The following is a 22,962-nucleotide window of genomic DNA, read 5'->3' as shown; positions in this document are numbered from 1 at the left end:
GAAATGAAGACATGCCATTTATTCTATTATTCAAGGATAATAGAAACTAAAACCACAAATAGAACATAAAACCACAGTAAGGTGTACCAAAAAAAAGCAAACAGAACAATTTGTTAAAGATATAGGTTACCATTATTTCAAATAGTGGAATAGGAAGCCTGTCTTTATAAAGCAAAATTTACAGGTGATATTAAAATTTCCTGAATAGGAGAAAGAAAAGCCAACTGCAAAGAAGCACCTCAGTGATACTGAGTGATAAATTGACAAGTGAAATCCATTGTTAGTAAATGAAAGTAGTTCTCAAAAGGGTAAAAAAAAATAATTTTGTACCCAAGAATGGATGCGTAATTGACTGTGAGCAATGAATATAGTAGCAGTCAAAAAAAAAGTGCATTTAATATTAGAAATTTTTAGAAAGAAATAGAACAAAATAGAGAGCATCATGGCTACAAGCAGTGTCCCAGTGGGGCACCTGAACCTTGAAAAGGTAAAGAGAAGAAAAGGTAAAGAGTACAATGAGTAAAAGATGATTCTTTCAAACAAGGACCAAGTAGAACTACAAGTTTTCAGACTGGGAAGAAGAAAATTGAAGGAGGCTATGACAAGTTCATCAAGTCATGAGTGTCAAGTAAATAGATGATGAGAGATTGTTCAATGACTCACTGCAAGGACATTGGGCATTAGATGAAACTAGGTGGTGCTATGTTTAAGTTAAACCAAAGGAAGTACTTTTTCATGTTTAATATACTTACGCTATGTAACTCCTTGCCACAAGCTCAGTTTACATTGATTCAAAAAGTGGTAATACTAGTTACTGATATCACTTAGGGACTGTAAAGCTAATAATTCTGTCTCAGAGAGACACTGACTCACTTGAGGCTGGGAAAGTGTGCTCGGAAAATCACTGCATGTTTGCCTTCTTGTAGTATGCTCCAGGATATGTAGAGAGGGGATACAGAACAAGTAAAATTCTTGGTCCAACCAAGTGTAGCTTTTCATAGAATAAGTTTAACAAGTTAAGAATAAGTTAAAACTGCTGCCAAGATGTAAGCATATTTCAGTTGGCTTGTAGCTTCAGAGATGGAGAGATGGCTTTGTTTCTTTTGTATGTTTTAATTTGATTTAATCTGAAATTGATATCTCCATTGAGATGAATAGGATAACATTTTTAGATCTTTGTTGTTATTGTCGCATAAAAGTATGTTCCTTTCATGGCTAGTTATATTTTAATTTACTCACTGCATATATTCATATCTTTTTTGTGCATTTAATCACATATCAACTGTTGCTTTGTATTTAATGCCTACCCTTTCCTTTTAATGCATTTTGAATGAGACCTGCACTATAAAGTTCAGTGTTCATTGGCAAAAAACTACATTGGACTACACAATTTGTAAGCATAAGAAAAACAATACACAGCATCTTTTATTGATGCCCAGGATGATGGAGGAGACATAAGTGATGCTAAGCGAGGAAGGGTGCAAACACAGTGGAGAACAGGACTGGGTGTCAAAATGTTGTTGCTTTATTCAAGTAATAGTTTGGATTAAATAGGCTGCAGTTTAATGTTCTCTGTTAGTGAAGTCTTAGGGTCTTCAAGAGGCCTAGGATTTGGGGTCATGATCGATGTTGGATATGAAGCAACAGAAAGAGTCTAGAGATCAGTGAGAAGGGTCAGAAGTCTAGAAAACATGACTCACAAGCCGAAATTAAATAAATTGTGACTGTTATCAGATACTGTCTCAAGTTTTCCTTTGAATAGTATAACGTCGTCAAATTCTCCTTTGAATAGTATAACGTCTTCAAATTCATTAAGATAACTGTTTAGGATTCATCATTTAATCATGTTATCTTATTGCCTGGCATTTATAGTATGTAGAAGGATCCAAGTTCCTAAATTTCTCTTTGTCTTGCTTAATTTTTTATATTTACCACCTTTTTTCCTGTGGCATGTGACTATCCTGTCATGCTGCTATCCTTTTTCTTGTCTTCCGTAAGTCATCCAACTTTGCTTGTATTTTCAATATCCATGTCAGACTATATGCTCTAATTGTATAGTTCCTGGTCTTCACTAACTCAGTGGAACACAGAAAGCTGTACTTTGAGCTGTGACAGTGGAAACTATGGTAATTTAATCAAAAATGGGATTTTTCTCTGCCCCTCTTTCCACAGAACTCAATAAAGTAAACAAATATGTCCAAACCTATTAAAAATCAATATTTATTTATATAAAATTTCTTTGGAAAATATATTAAAATAAGTTGTCACATGTTTTATATGACCTGCCCCCTAGTTATTATCATCCCAGAAGTACAGATTTCTCAAATTCGATTCTGTTTTACCTCAAGCTCTTGTAAAATCTAGTTTATAGTAGATTGCTTATTTAAAACACTAAATACTATATTTTGACATACAACTTAAAATGTCCTTTTTCTTTGTTGCCTGTTCTTTTTTATTTGCTTTACATAGGTCTTCAGTAATACTTAGTGGCAGTGACACTCCTAGATTAATTGTGCATTGTTCAAAGTATATAACTTTGTCAGTTTTAATTTCGTTGCCTTTTTGTTTCACTGAAACATGTTTTTCCAGAACTTGCAAGGGGATGAGCAAGGGTTATCCTAGTTCATTTATGTAATGTAGCAGTCAAAATACAAAAGCCTGAGAAAGTCAAAAGATGCGTGTATTTTTCTATCTCCTTATATTAACAAATTATTCATGCTTGCAATCTTCTTTTGACAGACATGTCTGAACTCCCTCTCTCTTCTGAGAGCGATTGACCAGAATGAAACACACTGTTCCTAGTCAATCTGAACCATTAGTTTACAAAAATACATTAAAATTTTACTGGCATTTTCTTTCACTGCTTTTGCATACTAATAGTGTGCTTGCCTTTGTCTACTATAGTGCATCAAGCTGATGCTTTCACTGAGATTTTTGAGTGTTTCATGAAGACTCCAAAGTGTAGGGCTCTCCAGGAAGTCTGAGGGATCTAGGTGTCCATGTCTAATTTAAAATTCAAATTTAAAATGAATTAGTAACTGAAGCTCTTTAAGCTCCTTTGAGACTCTCAGCCTGTATCTTTTCTGAAGAGCTGCATGGTGCAATATTCTGAATTAACCAGGTGATGACGATTTCCTGACATTCCTGCACTTTCAGAGCTATTTTTTTTAATCCACATTGAATCTTTGCTTTTTACACGGAAACTAATAGCGAAGTAGCTTGTCAAAAAGTCAAGTAAACTATGGAGACCAGTTCTTTTCCCTGTGCTATTTAGATTGCAAGGTCAATGGAATCTAAAACCTATGTAAAAATTTTGCTCAGCAAAAAGGTATATGTGTTGGATTATATAGGAGGGGGACTGTAATCTAAATAAATTGATTTTATTTTAGCATATTCCCTTCCATTTTCTTATTTTTTTAAATGTAATTTTTCCCAGTTTGTATCAATGACTGAAAGGGATTTTGGTTTTGGTGGTTTTTTTTGCATTTTTCGTAGCTTTAAAATTATCTTTCAACACGGGAACTGATATTGCTCGTATTGATTGTTTGTCAACTCTGTAATTTAAGATCCCTCTAGAACACCCGGATATATTTCTAAACATGCATGGTGATTTAACATTTCCTTTATTGTTCAGCCTTAGCAATGCAGCTCTCTGCTACAATCACAAAGAGTCCATCTTAAGGTCCTTTCCAACCATAACTAGGCTATGATTCTATGATTGTCTCCACCTTTCTGTCACCTGGACATCCAAGGTATTTGGATTTGACGTTGTAATATCACTCTAAGGTGAGAAACAGAATTTGGAGGAGCATAAGGTGGGGAAGAGAGGGGAATATTTCAAAACTTTCATAACTTTACTACTAAGTAAATTATTCTATGACTGAATTCTGTGGGACTAAAATTAGACCAATGTAAATGATTCTGAAAAATTTTACCCTCAAGGCTTGTCTTCAAGTGGAAATTACTGGGTGAAGCTGAGGTGTAAGTTTGAAAACACATTAGCTGCTCCCCATGTGAATAATCTCATAGTTTGAGGAGGTTGCTCTACTTGGAGAGCATGTAATCAACTGTAAATTCAAACTCCATCTCACTTTGTTATGGCATAACTGTCCAAGGTCTGTTTGTGCCAGCTTCCACAGGACAATGTGGAAATTGAGCTCAGATTCAGTCTCCACTACCATCACAACCGTAATACCATCCTTACCACTTTCGCCTTCCTACATATCTGCACTAGAGTAGAATCTAAATTGTCCTGAGGTTTTATATGTTGTAATGAATCTAAGCTCGTCTGTGCTTGAACAGCTGTTCATGTTTCCTGGGTGTACACATTTATCTGTTTGCAATAAACTTTGATAATCTGCGTTTATCAGCATCAGCTATATTGCTCATGAACCCATGTAAATTCTTTGATTACATTTTCTGTTACTGCCTGTTCTTTATTTCTGTGTACTATATATGTGTGTGTGTATTGGCACAAATATAGAACCTAACTCTAGTTGTTAAAACAATTAGTAATATGGTTTTGCCTACAGGTACTTAATTTTTTGCTTTTCATAAGTTCCACTGCTTTCTCCCCTCCTTTCCTCTTTCATTACCAGCTTTGTGGTGCTTTTAGAAGTTGGTTACGTCTTATATTTTAAAATACTTCACATTCAATTTCTCTTGCATATTTAAGAATGCAGCAGATCCATAATGTTTTATGAAATAGGTTGAACTTTGTAATTTATTTCCCCTGCTACTTTTAAATTTGACTGAAATTTTGTTCCTGAAACACTCGCAGACTGTTAATGACAATTATATCAGCCTTTTTTTTGGAAATGTCAGGGAGAATAGCTTCATTTTATGAATGCTTTTAATGCGCTATTCTCGAATTTTTAATATAATTTTGTTAAGCTCCATAGTATAGGAATTGAGACTCTTTCACATTCATTAATTGAGACTCTTATTTCTCACCCACTGACACTTCACTGTTGTTTGATGGTAACATCTTGACTCTGATCTCAAAAATTTGCTCTGAACTGTTTATTATCTATAAACTCAGAGTGACTTTTTCTTTTGACTGTAATTCGCTTTAAGGCATCAGTAGGTGTTACAGCTTTCCAAGTACATCCATGTCAGACTTTTCTACTTGTACAGAAAGGTTCTGGAAGAAATTTAACCTGCTCTTAATACTAATGTTCTTTTTGCTTGAAATGTATTTAAATTGATAGATGCCATAAAGAGTAAGTGGGACACGAGTGTGAAAATATTTTTAGCTAAGAAATGTCAAACTACAAATCTAAGATGAAAATTCATCATTAAAAATGTAAAATAATATATACAATTTATAGTTTCTAGAAGAAACAGTCCTCCCTTGAGAGAAAAAGCTATTACCATTGCTTTAAAACAGAGCTGGCATCAATAACCGGTAGCTTACATTGCTGACTTGCATTACCTTTTTTAGCATGCTATAAACAGAAATAACTATTCCATATTTTATAGTTACAAATTAATTTTAAAATCCAGATTTATTTTCCCCTGTGGGCACATATTTAAGGTGAGAGGACTGAACATTCATAACCAGAATGCAGAAAAAATCTTTTATTGCCACAAAATTAAACATGATGTTGCTTTAAATAGAAGGATACATTTTTCACAAACTGGACCAGGGGGAAATGATATTATGACTATGCTTGGCAAACCACTTTATGTATTGATGACCAAACAGTGACATACCAAAAGCTGAGAGTAGGGAGATATAGTGGTTGTGATAAGTAAAACTGGGTTTTCATTAGAGATCCTCTGTCCCTAACTGAATTTCATGTTAATCTTACCTAATTACTGCATGTTTGTGAGGTTTTCTTTTAATGTTCTTCTGAAATGGTATAAGGTTTGTACAATTGTCATGAGCTGCAAATAGGTAGGCTGCAAATATTTGCCAGAGAATCATTACATAAATTTGAATATGTTTTTTCCATCTTGCTGAGTTGGAAAATGGTTGTGTCAGGGTTTGAGACCAGGCACACTCCACTGGAGTTCTTAGCCATACCAGAGATACAAAAGCTTCAGATGCTCAGCATCTTTTAGGATTACAGCACCGTTTACACAGGGAATTAAGATTCTCTGACATTCAGCGCTATCCAACTCCATTTTATTAATGAAGCACTACTCACTGTGAGTAATGGCAGCAGAATGCCTCTCTGATTTCATGTGCTTTTAGGCAGTCTGATTTGAAAGTGTTGCTTTGGTGCTTCACTTTCTCTTTTTTCTATGAATCTCACTGGACTTGACATTTGTTTTTCGACGGTTCAGAGTAACTGCTAAACTACTGATGAAGGATGCCACAGAAAACCTGCTGAAAATATTTCTGTTAACACTATGGAAAAAATCAGAATGCATTGAAAAGGGGAAAAATAATGTAGTTGGAAGTAAAATATACAGTGAGAAAATTAAAGTAATTGCACCATGCATAGGGGCTGCTGAGTGTGCTTACAGGAAAAGGGGAACAAGGATCAGGAGACACAATATGTGTATTTTATGTTTAAATCCATCAAATGCAAAACACCTACATCATTGCTTTATATAACAGTGCTTTACAGAATCATAGGGTTGGAAGGGAACTCTGGAGGACATCTTGTCCAACCCCATTGCCAAGGCAGGGCCACCTAGAGCACAGAATGGTGATAGAGAACAGGTAAAAGAGAAATGAGGACTGATCCTCAACTTCTCTTTTTTAAACTTTGTGAGGAAAAATTAAATGGTCCAGAACAGTATGGAATGTGTGGGTTGTAAACTATATTGTAAGGAAAAAAAAAAATTAATTGTGGCTACACAATGGCAATGATAGATCACAAAATTTATCACCTCCTCCCACAGAAAGTAAAGGTCTCTTGCCAGTCTGGAAATGAAATAACAAAATTTTTTGCTTTGTTTTATTCTGTCTCTTTTACTTGCTGTACAGCCTCCCCACTGGTAAGAGAGTGACTTTGGACATTCTAACAGTTAATTGTTCTAATTAATATGCAGTTAATTATGAAAATATTTCAGAGCTGCTCCATACCTCTTCCTCTTTCACCTCTTACCGGAGTTTCTAGCACCTTGCCAAGCACTGGAATACCAATGACACCATTCAGACTTGAGGAGAAAAATACTAAAAGGTCACTATAAGATATCTAAGTGCAACAGATGTTTTCCGAATTGATGCTACAATTTCAAATAAAAAAGTACTAATTATAAATTTTATCATCATAACCAGCTAACACGATATTTGACTCTGAGAGGGAATCTTACTATGCTCTAATTCATTTTCTGACCACATCTATTGTGGCTTCTCCTTGTCAGAGTTTCTAATGTTCCCATTACCATTTGTCACCAGTCTCACAGATTCGAAGTCTTAAAGACCAGATCTTGAATGTGTGTGATGGCTCCTAAATATTATTTTACCTTAAAGACCTAGGTGAAAATTGACAGAACTTGCAGGCTCCAAAGAATTGCTGTAGGCGAACTCAGACATCAGAGAGCTTTTCTGAGAAGTTGTAACTGATTTGAAGTGAAGCAGCATTAAATGAATAGTGCAGAAAGCTTATTTGGGTGCAAAGTAGCACTGAGCTGTGGGGGAGAAGTGATGCTGTATGGCAGTGAACATGTTCTGCTTGAATTAACCATGCTGTTTGATGTAGTGGTACAACCACAGAAAGTGTAGGGTGACATTAAACTGGTAGATGCAGAGATTGTTTTTGCACAGGGAAGTTGTCATATTAACTGACTGGACTAGGGGAAAGAGAAGAGGGAGTTGCTTTGTTTTCCACTGAAGTTTAAGAGGTTTTGACATATGTATGTATATCTTTGGCTGGAGTACTGACATGCCTACAGGTTCAGGCTGCGCATCAAAGTTAGAAAGGTTGGGACTGCAGGGAATTTTTTCTAAATGCTGTCTTCCCTAACCAAGAAGTGCAAAAGACAGTCAGATAGGAAACCTGCTGAAGCTCAGAGATCCTGGAAGCTCAGAGATCGTAAGAAGTATTTGGTATTGGCTATCTGCTCTCAGACTCTTTAGAGTAGGGAATATTCTTTTACTTTATTTTAACATAGTACTTCAGCAGTGGGAACAGGTCTGGTAAGGAGGAAATCATCCAATTTCTGCTTTTCTATGATACCCAGAAAATAAACTCTCTTTTACTTACTCTTTAAGACTGACTGTCATCTTTGACTCTCTTTTTAGCCTGAGGAGCAGTGTGAAAGAGGCGTGAGTTTGCCACACTGGGCTATTGTCTGTGCTGTACTGTGATTATTAGGCATTTCCAAATGTTTCCATAATTGCTTTCATTCCTGTGTCTCTGCAGCTGCCTGTTGGGTTGAACATGCATGTATATAACTCAATAATTGACGTGTTGAAGGCATTAATTGAGTCTTTATTCAAGAAGAGTATTATCTATTTGTTTCTTTCCTAATGTGCTTGCCTGTTCTGTATTATGTATTATGGTTCTGTATTATGGTACCTTCTTTGTTAACAAGGATTTGCTTACCAGTGTAAGATTTTGCCTTTTCACTACTTTCTGTATTAATCAGTTTTAAGAATTGCTAGGCCATTGCTTTCTGTGGTCTCTGACTTCAAGTTGTGTGTGTTTGTTTACTCTCAGGAAGGGAGCTTTTTTTTGTATAATTTTGGATTCTTTGATGCTCAGAGACTCTCAGCATACTTAAACTCAGCGTGGACTGGGTATGTTTCTTAGTTTAGCAAATCCTATTATTTTGTCAAACATTCATACTCACTCAGGCCTTTTGTCTCTGATCCTTATCTTTATCTTGTCTCTTATTAGGGCCTATGCCAGTACCCAAGATTTCAAAATTAGATTTTCAGCCTTAAAACAATTGCCTAGATGTCTGATGTTTTCAGTTTCTTTATATTCTCTCAAAGACCCAGTTTTATAGGCTTCTGAGCTGGTTTGGGTTTGTTGTTTGTTTGTTTTTTGTGGGGTGGGGTTGGGTTATTGGGTTTTCTTTTTCATTTTTCTCTGCAGTAGTTCTCACAATCCTGAGTTAGCCAAAAACTATTAAAAATACTGAGTACTTAAGAAGTAGCTGTAGTCAGTAAAATAAATATGTCCTTTGGTTGCACACAGTAATGAAGTTTTCTTAAACTTGTTCAGTTATCCTTGACAAGGCCAGATCATTTCAACTCTGATGGGCCTTTCAGCTGCTTTGTTTTATTATGGGTGAATTCTCAGCTCACTTTACACCTGTGCTGAGCCAAGAAGCCTTCTCTTAGTGTATGAATTTGACATTAGAAGGTCTTCAGTCTGCTGATTGTTGGATAGTAGGACTTATTACCAAGGGAAGGATCAGTTTATTTCATGCCTTCTATAATGGGGATATACAGCAATTGTATAGGACCCAATACAGCAATTCTTATCAGTCAGCATCGTATAACTACTTCCTAGAGACTAATGCCAGTCTTGGAAAAGTTCTCTGAAAAGGTACTATAAACAGAGGGTAAGATAATGACCTTGGCTCAGCAGACTTGGCTGAAGTGCTTAGTTGTGGGAGAGCTTTCTAGATGGGGACAAAGAAACCTCCTTGCCTGCAAGACTCCCATCTCATGGCTTCTCTCCCTGGCCAGCTTCTCACATGTCACTCCTGGTTGCCTTAGGTAGCTCCCCATGCAGCTGCCAATGTTTGATGAGCAGCTCTCTGCCTGTACTGGGGCAGTGCTGAAAATGAAACTTAATATTGAGAAGTTCTGCCCAGAAGAACTCTCATGTGAGGCCAAGTTTTCCCTTTCTGGAGTGCTTAAATACTTTAGAATCCCACTGGTTCAGAGTAGCAGGGGCTTATGGTTGTGGTTGGTTTTTTGTTCTTTTTCTTTTAATGCCAGGAAGTTGTGCTTTTTACAAGAGAGCATAACTAGTTTTAGGGTCACCTGTTTCGCATGTATGTCCTGTAGGAATTTGCTGGTTTGTACAACAGAGAGCTAACCTGCCCTTGTCCCTCTTGAATGCTGCTGCCATCTCTGACCTTCTGAGGAATCTTTTCTTTTGAAAGACGGGTCTCTCATAAATCCTCTGCAGCAAATCCTAATATTAATTCCGAAGCATCAGTGAGTATTAAGGTGTTCTTTGTGACAATGAGTGTGGGCAAATGAGTAATATTCAACTAATTATATCCAAGGTAGAAAGATTGAAGTTTTATTTTAGTAAGATCTGTAGAAATAAAACACAAAAACTAGTTATCAGTTACACGTCGGTACATCTTGCACCTGTATAATTTCACAGTTACTGCTTATTCAACTGAAGACCTGGTATAGCAGATTACATGAATGTTTATGTTGGTCCTTGTGCATAATTAACAATTGGAGGTGTAAATTTAATACAACAAAACAATAATGTAATCCCATTTGAAATACGCCAATGTGATGTGTAGGGTGGTTAGATATATAAAATTGGCCTTGTTATCTGTATTAATCTGACCACTATCTGTCCTTACATCTTAATAGGCGCAGAATTTTTATGTCTGTTTAGAGGTATGATTATAATGTACCTGGCTTTATGGACTAAACATATTAAGGGCCTTTATGAAACTGCAGTTCAGTAAGTTTTATGTAGATGGTTCGAGTATGACATTTTTCAAAGATACCATAAAGTATGAACATGTAGGCTACAGCCGTAGAAGGTTTATTTAGCTCAGAAATATATTAGCATATTTATACTATCTATATTACTGTATATAAGGACTGCTATATATATTTGCAGTCATCATCAGGCAGTTTTCTATCTTGAGTTATCAGAAAAGGGAGTTAGAATATATAATGTTAGCCTTAGGGAAGCAAATTTTTTTCAAAACCCCTATCTACTAGTATCACCTGCCAATGATTTAATGTGTTTATAGTTTATGCTAACCTTAGCTTTCCTTTTCATCCACTGTAGTCTGTGTACCTGGTAGAAGGGAAGCCCGCAGCCAATTGCCATTACTTCGCAGCTCTTATCTTTTACTCACCAAATAGCAATTTTCTTTTTTATTTCTTTTCATATTCCTGTAAGGTAGTAACTGTTGGCTATTATAAAACTGCAATCTCATTAGAAAAAATTCATCCAAATAAATTCACCGTTGATGACTGGCATCAGGGTTGGGACTAGATGATCTTAAGGTCCCTTCCAACCCTAACCATTCTGTGATTCTATGACTGTATGATATTAGGACTTTAAATGTTAAGTCTTTGTCTTTTGGGGGGATAATATATGTTTTTATATTGATGCTTAAAGAGACACCTTTAGACTCTTTTCCAGAGGAGTTGTTTTGACAGCAAGACAGGATTTTGGGACAGTCTGTGGGATCATGTGTTTTTAGGAATTACCTCATTTAAGAATTCTTAGTACATGTCCCTAGAAAAAATATGTCTATATTTTAGTCCAATTAAAGTGAACAAAGTTTTTAGGTGCATACAAGAATATTAATGTTCTTTACCAGCAGCATGTACTGCTGTGATATTTGTGTGACTCTGGAATCTATGGCTCTTTTTTTCACTTTCCTAGTCCTCTACTCCTTGTATAACCAGAGACCAGTGGAGCTCAACTTGAAGCTCTGTTAGAAAAATCCTTCATATTTTACTCACACTCCACAATCACAGGTGGGAGGTGTTCTTCATGTCCAGTCTGTGTATATGCATGGAAACTGGCTAAACTCTCCTAGTAGATTTTGTTAGAGCCTTTGATAAAACCCAGTGATGACATCATGGTTATTACATTTAGTTATCACATTTAATCTGGCAACAGAAGATAGAGTAAATGTGTAGCAGAATACTTTCATGCTCTAGCTAAAGATAAAGAGTTATTATGCTCTGGGATCTCTGTCCTTTCACACCCAGTCTTTAGTTTCATGGAACAGTTAATTTGGGAGTCTTCTGAATCAGATCTCATCGAAACTTCTAGGACACATCTCTAAACTTATTCAGTTGCACCTATTTCTTATTGATGTAATTCTAACATAAACCTGAAGTAATTGCACTGCTTGTAACAAAATTTTTTTTCTATGAAGGAAACTTTTTTAAACTTTCAAATATTTTTCACACTTGGAAATGTGCTCTCATTGTCTCCTGAGCTCAGTCTAGGCAAATGCAACCTGGATGGATAGAAGTAGCTAAATTTTGTTTCTTTTCATTTCATATTAAAGATGATACTATTTTGTTCAACCATTAGACATGTATTTGTAAATGTCAATTATCAAGCAGAATTAAGGTATTATGAAGAGGACTTCTGATAATTGTATAACTTCTAACATTTAATGCTTAGAATAGAATTAGTCATTGCTTTATTGGAATTGAGTAAATTTATATTGGATTTTATTAAGCAATGTGTCACATATGCACAGGATTATTCATTTACCTATTTTTCAAAAATGCATAAGCCATACTAAGAACAGATTTGAATTGATTATGCTGTGTAACGAGCTCTATTTTTACCAAAGGAAAAAGAAAAAAATCAGCCTAATTGCAGATATTTGAAAACTTTTCAAATTGTAATGCTGATGTTCTTATTTAGAATTACAGCGTGAAGCCAGTCTGTATGTACTTTACACTGGCATAACTGTCATTACAGTATAATTTTCTTTTTTAAAATTCCTGAAACAGTTCACCTTATATGACCTTCTGTTGTGAATACAGTTAGGCTGCTATAGCTTTTTTATATTGTCAGCGTTAGAGATGTTCTTAATTATAGATATAATGGAGCTGTTTGAAATTTGTATACCAGTAAGCCTTAAAATACTTGATCTGTACTCTCCTCCTAGTGGCTGATCCCTGTGTTGGGATAAGTTCATATCTAATAGGAAAAACCAGGAATAGTAATACATTTTTTTGAATCCAAACATATTTTTAAAAATCAAGACAAATATTGATGCTTTGTTATATATTTGTTCTGACCACCTCCCTTTGCTGTAGTTTTCAGTAGCAAACAGCAGTATTCCTGCACAAATACCTTGAAACAACAAAATACTGAGTTTATACTTTGTTTCAGTTGGAGAGGAGGCACAGGGAAGAAATTGCCGTATTCCACAAAATACTCGCATCTTATGCTGAAGCATTAAGACGTTTCTTTGCTCTTCAGTTCAGCATGTAGCCCAAATACAAGTTAACCACAAAGAGATGGGAGTGGCTGCCATGAAATGGCACAAAATTGGAACTGGAAGGGGAATTGGAATCCCTGGGTTTTATTTTTGGTTAGGACTATGAAGCTACTACATGACCTTGAGCAGATCACATTAACCCTGCCTTTCTGAAGCATTTGCACTCCTGAACTGGATCTATAGGTTGGTCAGTTGCAATTTCCTGTAAGGTGAGAATGGTGGCTTAATGGGGTGCAAACAGTTCATTAACACAAAGTGCTGTGGAATTCTCCAGTGAAAAGCATCACAGGCAAATTACTATTAGGAATTAATAATATTATAAATTGGCATCAATAATATAGCTTGGTTTACTCTGGATATACTTTACCCTGAAGCAAGATAAATCATAAGCCTCTTAGAAGCTGGGTTTTTTTTACAATAGAGTGCCAGCAGTTAAGGGTCTTTAGAATACTTTTGCAATATTAAAATGATTTTTCAGCCAGCATATTAGCTTCTTCAGTCTAGTCTAAGGTTTTAAAAAAGTAAACCAAACAAAAGCCCAAGGTATTATTTCCTTAATTAGTGCTCCCTGCAGCATGAATTTCTTTCTGAATTTCATTTCTGCGTAATAAGTAGCATATCTGTTGATGTTCCTTATGTTACTAAGCAACACCAACACTACCAAATAATAGAAAAAAAATAAAGACAACACACATGTAAGAAGGCACTGTAATTTTGATTGTGTATCATGGGGTTAATTTCTTAGGAATACTCTGAGATACAGAGAGTGTTCAGTGCAGCAGTGTAAAATATATTAGTTTCATTATAAAAAGCAGCTCATATCTTCCAAAAATGTGCATTTCATTGCATAAAGGCAGAAAAACAACACAAAAATTATTCAAATAACATTCCAATTATAGTGGATAAATCATCTTTAAAACCTTTACATTTATGTAGCAATTATAACCTAACCACAGGATGTACCATTTTAGAGCATCATCAAAATCAATCAAGTATCTTAGGCTGAAGCTGGAATGTTGTTCTGATGGAATTGCTCCCAAAGGCGATTTTGATCTATTTAGGCACCAGTTTTACAGCACATTCTGAATTTGGCTATTTCTAGTAGTATTTCCTGGGTAATGCTTTGTTCTAGCAATGACTCTATGACATTTCCACTACATAAAACAACTAATTAATGGCAAACCGGTTAAACCAACATAATTGTTTTCAAAAATGCTGCTAATACTTCAGTCCCTAGAAAACACAGAACCTCTTCTGTTGCTTGGTTTCTAAGTGTGTTTTATAGAAAACTGCTGATTTCAGATGGTAAGTAATACAGACACATCACATATGAGCCAGAGAATATCTTAGAAGACCAATATCTCCTTAGCTTCAAGTATGAATTTCTCATTCAGCATCCAGGCTTCTTTGGATGACACTAGTTGGATGACTGTATTCTTAGGTGCATGAAACCAGGTAATTATCAGTTAATTAGAGATAAAACAATACAAGTGTTTTGGGGTTTTTAAATAAAATTAAAAAAGAGAATTTGAGCCTTTTTTCATCTATCACCAGATCTAGGAAGAACATACCTCTGTTTATACTACTGCAGAGTGCCCAATCTCGAGTACTTTTGTATCTTTTTTTACAATGGTTTTAGTTTATTTCAGAGAAATTCCTTCTTTCTGCTCTCCTATTTTCTATTTAAGCTATTAACCCAGTTAGTCTCAAGAATACTTCTCAAAAACTCGACAAATAATACTAGTTAAATAAAGTTGCCAAAAATATCTGTCAAGAATCAATTCATAAAACTGTTTCAAGATGGATTAGGTCTGGAATTTGAGTTACATAATGAACTATATATCTCAACCCTGGATCTGCAAGACATCCCTTCCTTGGCAAACATTCATGCTGGTCTTGCCTTACTTTCAAACTACTTGTAATTGAATGTATACAGGTGTATATGCATTATAATGTACAATGTGCCATATCAGCACAAGAAAGGTAAATCGAAAAAAAATTGTAAGGTGTTTGCAAAAACAATTCCTCAATCTTCCTGGAAGAATTTTAAATTTTAAATGAAGATGAATAGAATGTAAATTAACAGTGGGGTTTTGGAACAGGTTAAAAGAAAGATTAACTGCTCTGTCTCCCTTCCTTCCCCCCTCCTTCTAAATTCCAGACTACTGGCATCACAGGTCTAGGAAACAGTTTTACTGCCATATATTCCTACTTCAGAGAGGAAAGGAAGTGTTTTCAAAACCATTTTATGTGTAGCTCTACCCTTACTCAGAATGGACTCTTTAGGAACCTTGTGAATCTCCAGTAATTTAGCTTGAAATTATTAAAGCAGACTCACTACCTATGAATATGCTTAACATTTGAAGGTCAGTATTTCAGGAGTCATGTGGACTGTGGTGCCTCAAATTGCATGGTCAGTCTTGTACATTCTGTGGAGCTTTTCAAAACCAACATTAGCTGCCATTATAGCAGAATGCATTTTGATTCCTCAGCAGCACTAGCTAGCATGTTTACCATTTCCCAAACTTGCCATTCTGAAAAATGTAACTACAGATGATTTTAGTATAAACAGATCTTGTTTTCCATCCTGTAATTGCTGTAGATATGTTTTCATTCCCTGCTCTTGAGGACTTTAAACAGAATTTCCATGTAAAGCTCTTAGTAAAAAACTTGTGACCTTTAAAGTGTAAATTTCTTTCAGGTTTGTAAAGAACAGTATTTTCTGCAGTCTCTGATTACAAATCCAATTTTGTACTTGGACTTTTACAATATTTAAGATGTATACGCTCACACAGTACCTAGTCGAAGCTGTGCTCTTTTTGAAGAGAATTGCCCTTTAGGTCTTGCTTGAACATAAGAGGAAACGTTATGTTGAATTTCCACAGATTTACTCACTAAAGATCTTAGTTTATTTTTTCTGTATTATTTCTGCTATTTATCTGTAATTTTAGAGCTCATTCAGGCTAACAAGAGTCTTCCCCTAGATATCCAAGAAGCTGGAGCGGGTTTTAGTATGATTTAGAAAATAGATTTAATGAATCTGCTACCTTGCCTAGACTGTTGTTATCAAAAATATTCTTACCTAACAGTTTTAAGTATTTAAAGTAAGCCCCAAAGTAAACATAGAACTGCTAAGTGCTCCTCAGAGCCATGACAAATGGGAATTGTCTGTGATTTCTAAGGTTGTTTCTAAGAGGCAAAGTACTGTCACCAGTGTATTCAGAAAAAGAGACTGACTGACAGTAGAACTGAAGAAGGAGCTAAAATCATAGTATTTCTGAGACTACTTTAAAATATGAGCCATAAATCAAATTCCAAAACCAGATACTGTTTTTTAAACGACTGCTGCTTCACTGTATGAAATAGCTTGTTTCCACACTCTACACTGAAAACAAAACAAGGCTATAGATCTATTCTATAAATCTTAAAATGTTATAGTTGCTCAGAAATTGGATGAAGTGCAAGCATCCTCTCAATGAAGATTTTTCCTGTAACATTTTCAGACTTTGAAACAGGCAATCTAAGCATAGTGGCTCCAGTGCAGGTGTTGCATTGATCTGAATTTGAGATGGTAGATCTCTTTGTGATCTGTTTCAAGTAATATATACAAGAATTCCCCAAGAGATTTCAAATGTCAACAACACAGCTAAAGTGACATTTTCTTTCACTTACATGTGCACATGCACATACCCGAAAGTCTAAAGCTTTTGTCAGATTTTTAAGAAATTTAACATTAACCACTTCCTTAAAATGACCATATGCTATGTGGATTAAGAAGAGTGCAACCAGCTCCAACCAGACTTGCTTCCCTGCGAAAGTTTTCAGGCATCTAGGTATCTCTTATATTGAGCTTCGGAGGAATTGCAGAATATTATCTGAAGGTTTGATTTTGCCAAGAGTTTTCCTGACACTTAAGTGACTGTGCATCACAAGAACTGGAGAGTCACAAAGAATCCACCGTGTCTCATTTTTGTTCCATGCCAATCCAACTCGGACACTTGTTTTGTCACACGTCTAGTTTTCTGCTCTAAAAGGCTCCGATTCAAAAATTTTGCTTATATCTGTGCTTTCTTTTGTGCGTCTAAGTAAACAGACCTTTCTTAATATGATCCATAGCTCACTGGAAACCACATGGATGCATCACCATCCAGTCCTACTGTTTAGATTAAGATATACTATACTAGCAGGGAATTTGGGGAAAGGCATTGAGATTCAGAAATGCTTTGGAATTATTATTAATATCATACTGGTTATGGTATATACAGCAAGAGAAATATATACTGTATATGGAGAAGAACTACGGAAATCAAGAAAATAATGGTAAAGAATTTTAAATCAGGTAAACAATTCTAATGTTCTGCTTAGAGGAAATACAAGCTGTTGAAGGGTTAGCATCCATCACTGGTCACCTATGTTTAAGGGAAAAAACACACATGCAGACTTTTTTGTTCTGCTGAAATAAAGTCAGGCAAAACAAATGACTTCTGTGTAAATTTTCTGTGGTGATCACAGATTAGATTTGTGAATTGAATTGTGAATTAAATTTCCAACTGGTGATGCATTTAGAAACACTGACCTGTCTGTCTTTATGTTTTGTAGATGCTTCAGAAACTTGCTGTGTGTTTACCACGCATTCTACCAACCAGCTCGAGAGGGGACTTACCTATTCTTTCATTAGCTGAGCATATCATTATCTTGAACTAACTATTCCTCTACACATGGCCTTCCTACTGGTGTCAGCTTATCTTCTGCTGACTCATGCACAGGGTGCTCCTGTTGAGAACGGAGCACTGTTGGAAACATTGAAGTCACAAGTAGGATTATTCAGCAATAAAAGTGAACACTATTTGGCACAGGTGAGACCTCCTGGAACAAGCCGACAAATACCTCAGACAATCATCATAGGTGTTCGTAAAGGAGGGACAAGGGCTTTGCTGGAAATGTTGGATATTCATCCTAATATTGTGGTGGCAGCTACAGAAGTCCACTTCTTTGACTGGGATGAAAATTATGTGAAAGGAATAGACTGGTATAGAAGTCTGATGCCATTTTCTTATGGAAATCAAATTACAATTGAGAAAACACCAGGCTATTTTACATCACCACAGGCTCCAGGAAGAATTCATGACATGAATAGCTCCATTAAACTGCTGCTCATTCTAAGAGATCCCACTGAGAGAGTTATATCTGACTATACCCAAGTATATTACAACAGAGTAGAAAGCCACAAGCCTGTTCAGCTTTTCGAAGATATTGTTATTAAGAATGGAGCACTTAATACCAAATACAAAGCTATTCAGAGAAGTCTATATGATGTTCATATGGAAAAGTGGCTTAAGCATTTCAGTTTGGATCAAATTCACATTGTGGATGGCAATACTTTAATCAAGGACCCTCTTCCTGAATTACAAAAAGTTGAAAGATTTCTAAATCTTCCTTCCAGAATTATGTCTTCTAATTTTTATTTTAACCAAACCAAGGGATTCTACTGCATTAGAAGTGATGGAAGGGAGAGATGTTTACATGAATCCAAAGGGCGTCCGCATCCTCTTGTTAACAACACTGTTTTAGAGCAACTGTATTCTTACTTCAGAGAGCACAATGCAAAATTTTACAGGATGGTTAATCATTCTTTTGACTGGCATTAATGCATTTGGAATCAATGTTTCTTTAAAAGGGCCTACAACAAACTGTTTCAAACATATCTTTCTAAACTGCAGAGATTCGTACTATGAGAACGTACTGGTAGCGTGCTTCATGGGAATAACATTAGCTCACTGAAATGGTACCCTTTAGGCTGGGGAAGCAGAAGTTTCACATTTGTATGGTTACTGTGAGTCATAGTCTGACCCTCTTTTCATCATGCAAATACATTGACTTCAGCAGACTTTTTTCAGATACACATCTATTACAAAATTTGCGCTGTATAGGAAAAATGACTGCTTCTAACCATGTAAAAATGTAAATATTTGAAATGGTATTATTCTGTTATGTATTTTTTTGTTCTTAGTATTTTTTATATCACGCACAATTGATAGAGGTGTTGATTTCTAGAATTTTTCATACAGTAAATTAAATTTTATGTTAAAACAAGGGCATACATAGTGGCTCTAATAAATAATTCATCCCCTGTTAATGTTAAACTAATCCATTATTAATAAAAGGAATCTATTTCACCTGTGATTTTGAACAGGTGAAGTAGAAGCTCCCTGTCTGTGGATCATTAGTATTAAACTACAGTTATTATCTTGGATTTGGAAAATAAATAAATAAATAAATCTCCAGACAAAGTAAGAATATGAACTGTCTGAAGAAGTTTAAGGTGAGAGTTCTGAATGTAAAGAAATTAAAATATCAACCCCAACTTATACTGTTATTCTGTACAGTAAAAAAAAAAAAAACAACAACAAAAACATTAATAATATTAGGAACCATGCAAATATTTGATTATAAAAATTACCTTGCTCTGCTCTTGAATGGAAAAGCTTCTCATTAGTACTACCATATGGATCGTGTTTGTATTCTGTTGTTATTCTGTTGTTCTGGCTTTCATTTGCACATCTCCATTGGCACACTGATTTTTGCTAAAAAAAAAAAAAAAAAATTGCTTGCCCTCCAAAGCAAGGAGTATTTTTATTTTGTCGTTTCTAATGCAGACCATGGGATGCTCTCATAGTTAATATCTTGTTATGCTGTATATCTCAGACACCATGTTCCATATGCTAGGTATGACATTCTTGGAGTATATATAAAAGGCATCTATCTATGCTCCTGCATTAGGAATTTTTTACTTGTTTTGTTTTGTTTGATGGTATTGTACTCACATGTTCTCCATTTTCATGTAAACTTTTTATTATATATCAATACCAAAGAAGATCAACTTGAAATGTTAAATATGGTGCCAGATAGAATTACAGATACAGATATGCTTGTTTGACATTGTATCTTGCAATCCAGAAACTCCAGTGCACCCCTTTAGTAGAACATTCATTAGGTGCATTCCTCTTCAAGCTTCTCAGAACACTGGTGAGTTCTAGTTGTGTAGGCATACTCTGATCCTCACAGCATCAAACTCTGCTCAACACTGCTGAAGATCCTGGATCTGTGTCCTGTCTAAGCCTGTGTCCTGTTCAGCCTATAGGAGCAGATGTTCCTAAAACAGGATTCAGTCTACCGCTTCACAAGCTAGAAGGTGTGTATTGCAGAGCTAATTTTAAGGCTTCTAATAGTTTATGAGGGGGCAACATATATGCTAGGCAGGTATAGCAGCATTCCACTGAAGCTGAACAGAATCAAATACAGCCAGGTTATGTGGAAATAACCTTCATCAAATATTCCCTCAATAAATAGAAAACATTAAAAATAGTATAATAAATCTTATTCTTGATCTCTTCTACTACTTGTATGTATATACATGAAAGAAAATTATATTTGTCATTAGCATATAATTAACCTCTGAAATAATCTTTCTTAAGTATGCTATTACTACATCTCTGATTTCTACAGATGGCCTAAATTGTTATTTACTTCTTCCACCTTTTCTGAGAATTAGAATCATAGAATCATAGAATCGTTAGGGTTGGAAAGGACCTTAAGATCATCTAGTTCCAACCCCCCTGCCGTGGGCAGGGACAAATTCTGAATCATTGATCAGACCTGGACACTAATCAGAAGTATAAAGTTGATCTGAATCAGGTGTGGAAATACAAATTCATTTCTTTCAAATTAGCCAAAAAAGAGGATGTTTATGCTGGTCTTACACGATCTCTACAAGGACATTAGATAGGGAAACTGTAGTAATTACAGTGGTGTAGTCTACCAATACCTTCTTTGTCAAGTAAAAACCTATCCCAGAAAAATTCTGAACTCTGAATCAGTGGGGTGATTTTACATTGAACTAACATTTCTTTTTTTGTGAGCACAACACTTTTAGCTGATAACAGAAGCCCCAAATCCAAATTCTCTATATTGTTTAACACAGCCTGTTCTTTCTGATGGGTGCAACCTCAGTGATGAATGAAACTCATTCCAGTCCACTAATTTCAGAAATATAGTATTGAAGGTAGCAACATACCAGCAGTATATATCATACATTGTAGTTTTTCTGTCAGCATTGCTTTTTTGCAAGAGCCTAATTTGGAAACAATGTATGCTTTAACAAAGGTTTCAGGTAGTTTGCCAGTAATTGAAGAGTTCACATGTCTGTATGTCACATTCAATTTTACAGGCTTCCAAGAAAAAAAAATCTAATGTCTTTCTGTATTTGTGCTTGCAGGCATCAAGTCTTTCTTTTCTTCTCTGAAGTTTACAGCAAATCTTTAGATGAGTTGAATGCAGGAACAGCGGCTGACAGAAGCTGCATGCATCTTTGAAAATACAGATCCCTTTCTGGAGTTTACATTTCAAGGACAGCTGATCTGTATAGATCAGTGATGCATATATCTACTTGATTTGTTAGCACTCTTCACTCCTGCTCAGCATTTCTGGGAAGGACAGAGTTGATGGAATGAATTCAATGATCACTTTAGAGTTTTCTAATACCAGAAGAAATATATTATGCCTAGTATAATTTTAGTGAGAGGTTGCTTGTTTAGGTTTGGTTTTACATAAATCAAGACACTCGTCTGAAATTTTGTTTTGGTGAATGGTCTAAAACCTCAACCTCTGCATTACAGAATTCAATAAATGTATCAGACTATAACATTACAAACTGTTTCGATCAGTTTATCATTTTGTGGTCTGAAAAGTTGATCTCATGAAGGCTGCCTGACCTTCTTCATTCTTGTTTTCTTCAAGATAATACTCCTTCCCTCATCCTCAGGAGGGGGATCAGATCATAGAATCACAGAACAGATCAACTTAAAGCAGATCCATACTTCAGTAATACAGTCATAAAATAATATAGTAATATATAGTAATAATATAGTAATATATAGTATTATAGTATCTATAATATTATAGCATCTATAATATAGTATAGCAATATAGTAATAAAAAACACTCAATTTTTGGCACTTGGAATTGAAAAGTAGTAAAATTTTTGAAAGAACTGGAGGCTCACAATCAGTTTAAAGGTGTTATTAACAAGACAGATCTCAATTTAAGAAATTACAGATATCTCATATGATACATATGATATGATTCCACAGTTGATTGCAGACCATAAACTACTCTTCTCCAAATTGGTCATTGAAGGACTTTCATCTCATTATCTGATACTCAAGAGGCGTTCGCAGAAATAAGTTTCATGTGGGAAGGTTGCTTAAAAAGATCATGCAGTTGTTTCAGAGGGGTTTGGGATCATCTGAAACAGATGATACAGTCACACGTATAAGACTACTGCAGAATTTATGATGATTTGAGCAGCTCTTTGATGTTGTTTTGCATTCCACAAATAGTAAACCTTCACTTTAAAAACTGTTCCTTTCCTTTTTCAGTTAAAATGGTGTATAGTTGCTTTGATCTAATATCACTAAGAATTAACAATATCAAACAGATGCAGCTGTAACTGGATCAGCTTAGCCTTTGTCACAGTAAGAAGCTCACTCACACTTAATACTTATCTAATATTAGCATTTTTTTATACAGACTACATATATTACCTAAAGTACACAAAGGAAAAGTGTTGGGAAGCTGAAGAGGTAGGGGTTTGCACAAAAAAAAACCTCTTAGCACTTAATGGAAAGAAAACAAAGAGGTTCCTCTACTGCAGTCACCCCCATCATTTTACCACCAGAGGGTTGGATTTTTTCATTGTGTCCTCTGTATCTAACTGCTCAGAGGCCTTGGGCTAGCTTCTGGTCTTTTTATTCATAGCTTAGCCTTGACAGAGCATTTACAGTTCCTCTTTCTTTAAGAATATATGTG

The 22,962-nt window shown here is 35.4% G+C and overlaps 1 protein-coding gene across 2 annotated transcripts in view; it reads left to right on the top strand.

The window, feature by feature from the left end:
- LOC133272208 (heparan sulfate glucosamine 3-O-sulfotransferase 1-like) overlaps positions 1–19,868 on the top strand; it is a 63,389-nt gene extending 43,521 nt beyond the window's left edge. For both annotated transcript variants that reach the window (XM_061459069.1, XM_061459070.1), the window contains exon 2: positions 17,695–19,868. In XM_061459069.1, coding sequence (XP_061315053.1) covers positions 17,814–18,743 — 930 coding nt within the window. In that variant the 5' untranslated portion in view covers positions 17,695–17,813 and the 3' untranslated portion in view covers positions 18,744–19,868. The remainder of the gene's footprint in view (positions 1–17,694) is intronic.
- Positions 19,869–22,962: the final 3,094 nt, after the last annotated feature.

This window comes from Pezoporus flaviventris, unplaced genomic scaffold (genome assembly GCF_033815535.1).
Source record: "Pezoporus flaviventris isolate CSIRO_AGI_PZ_B2104156 unplaced genomic scaffold, CSIRO_AGI_Pfla_v1 ptg000029l, whole genome shotgun sequence".
Lineage (NCBI taxonomy): Eukaryota > Metazoa > Chordata > Aves > Psittaciformes > Psittacidae > Pezoporus > Pezoporus flaviventris.
The sequence above is the reverse complement of the archived record's forward strand: the minus strand, read 5'-3'. Positions and strand labels throughout refer to the sequence as shown.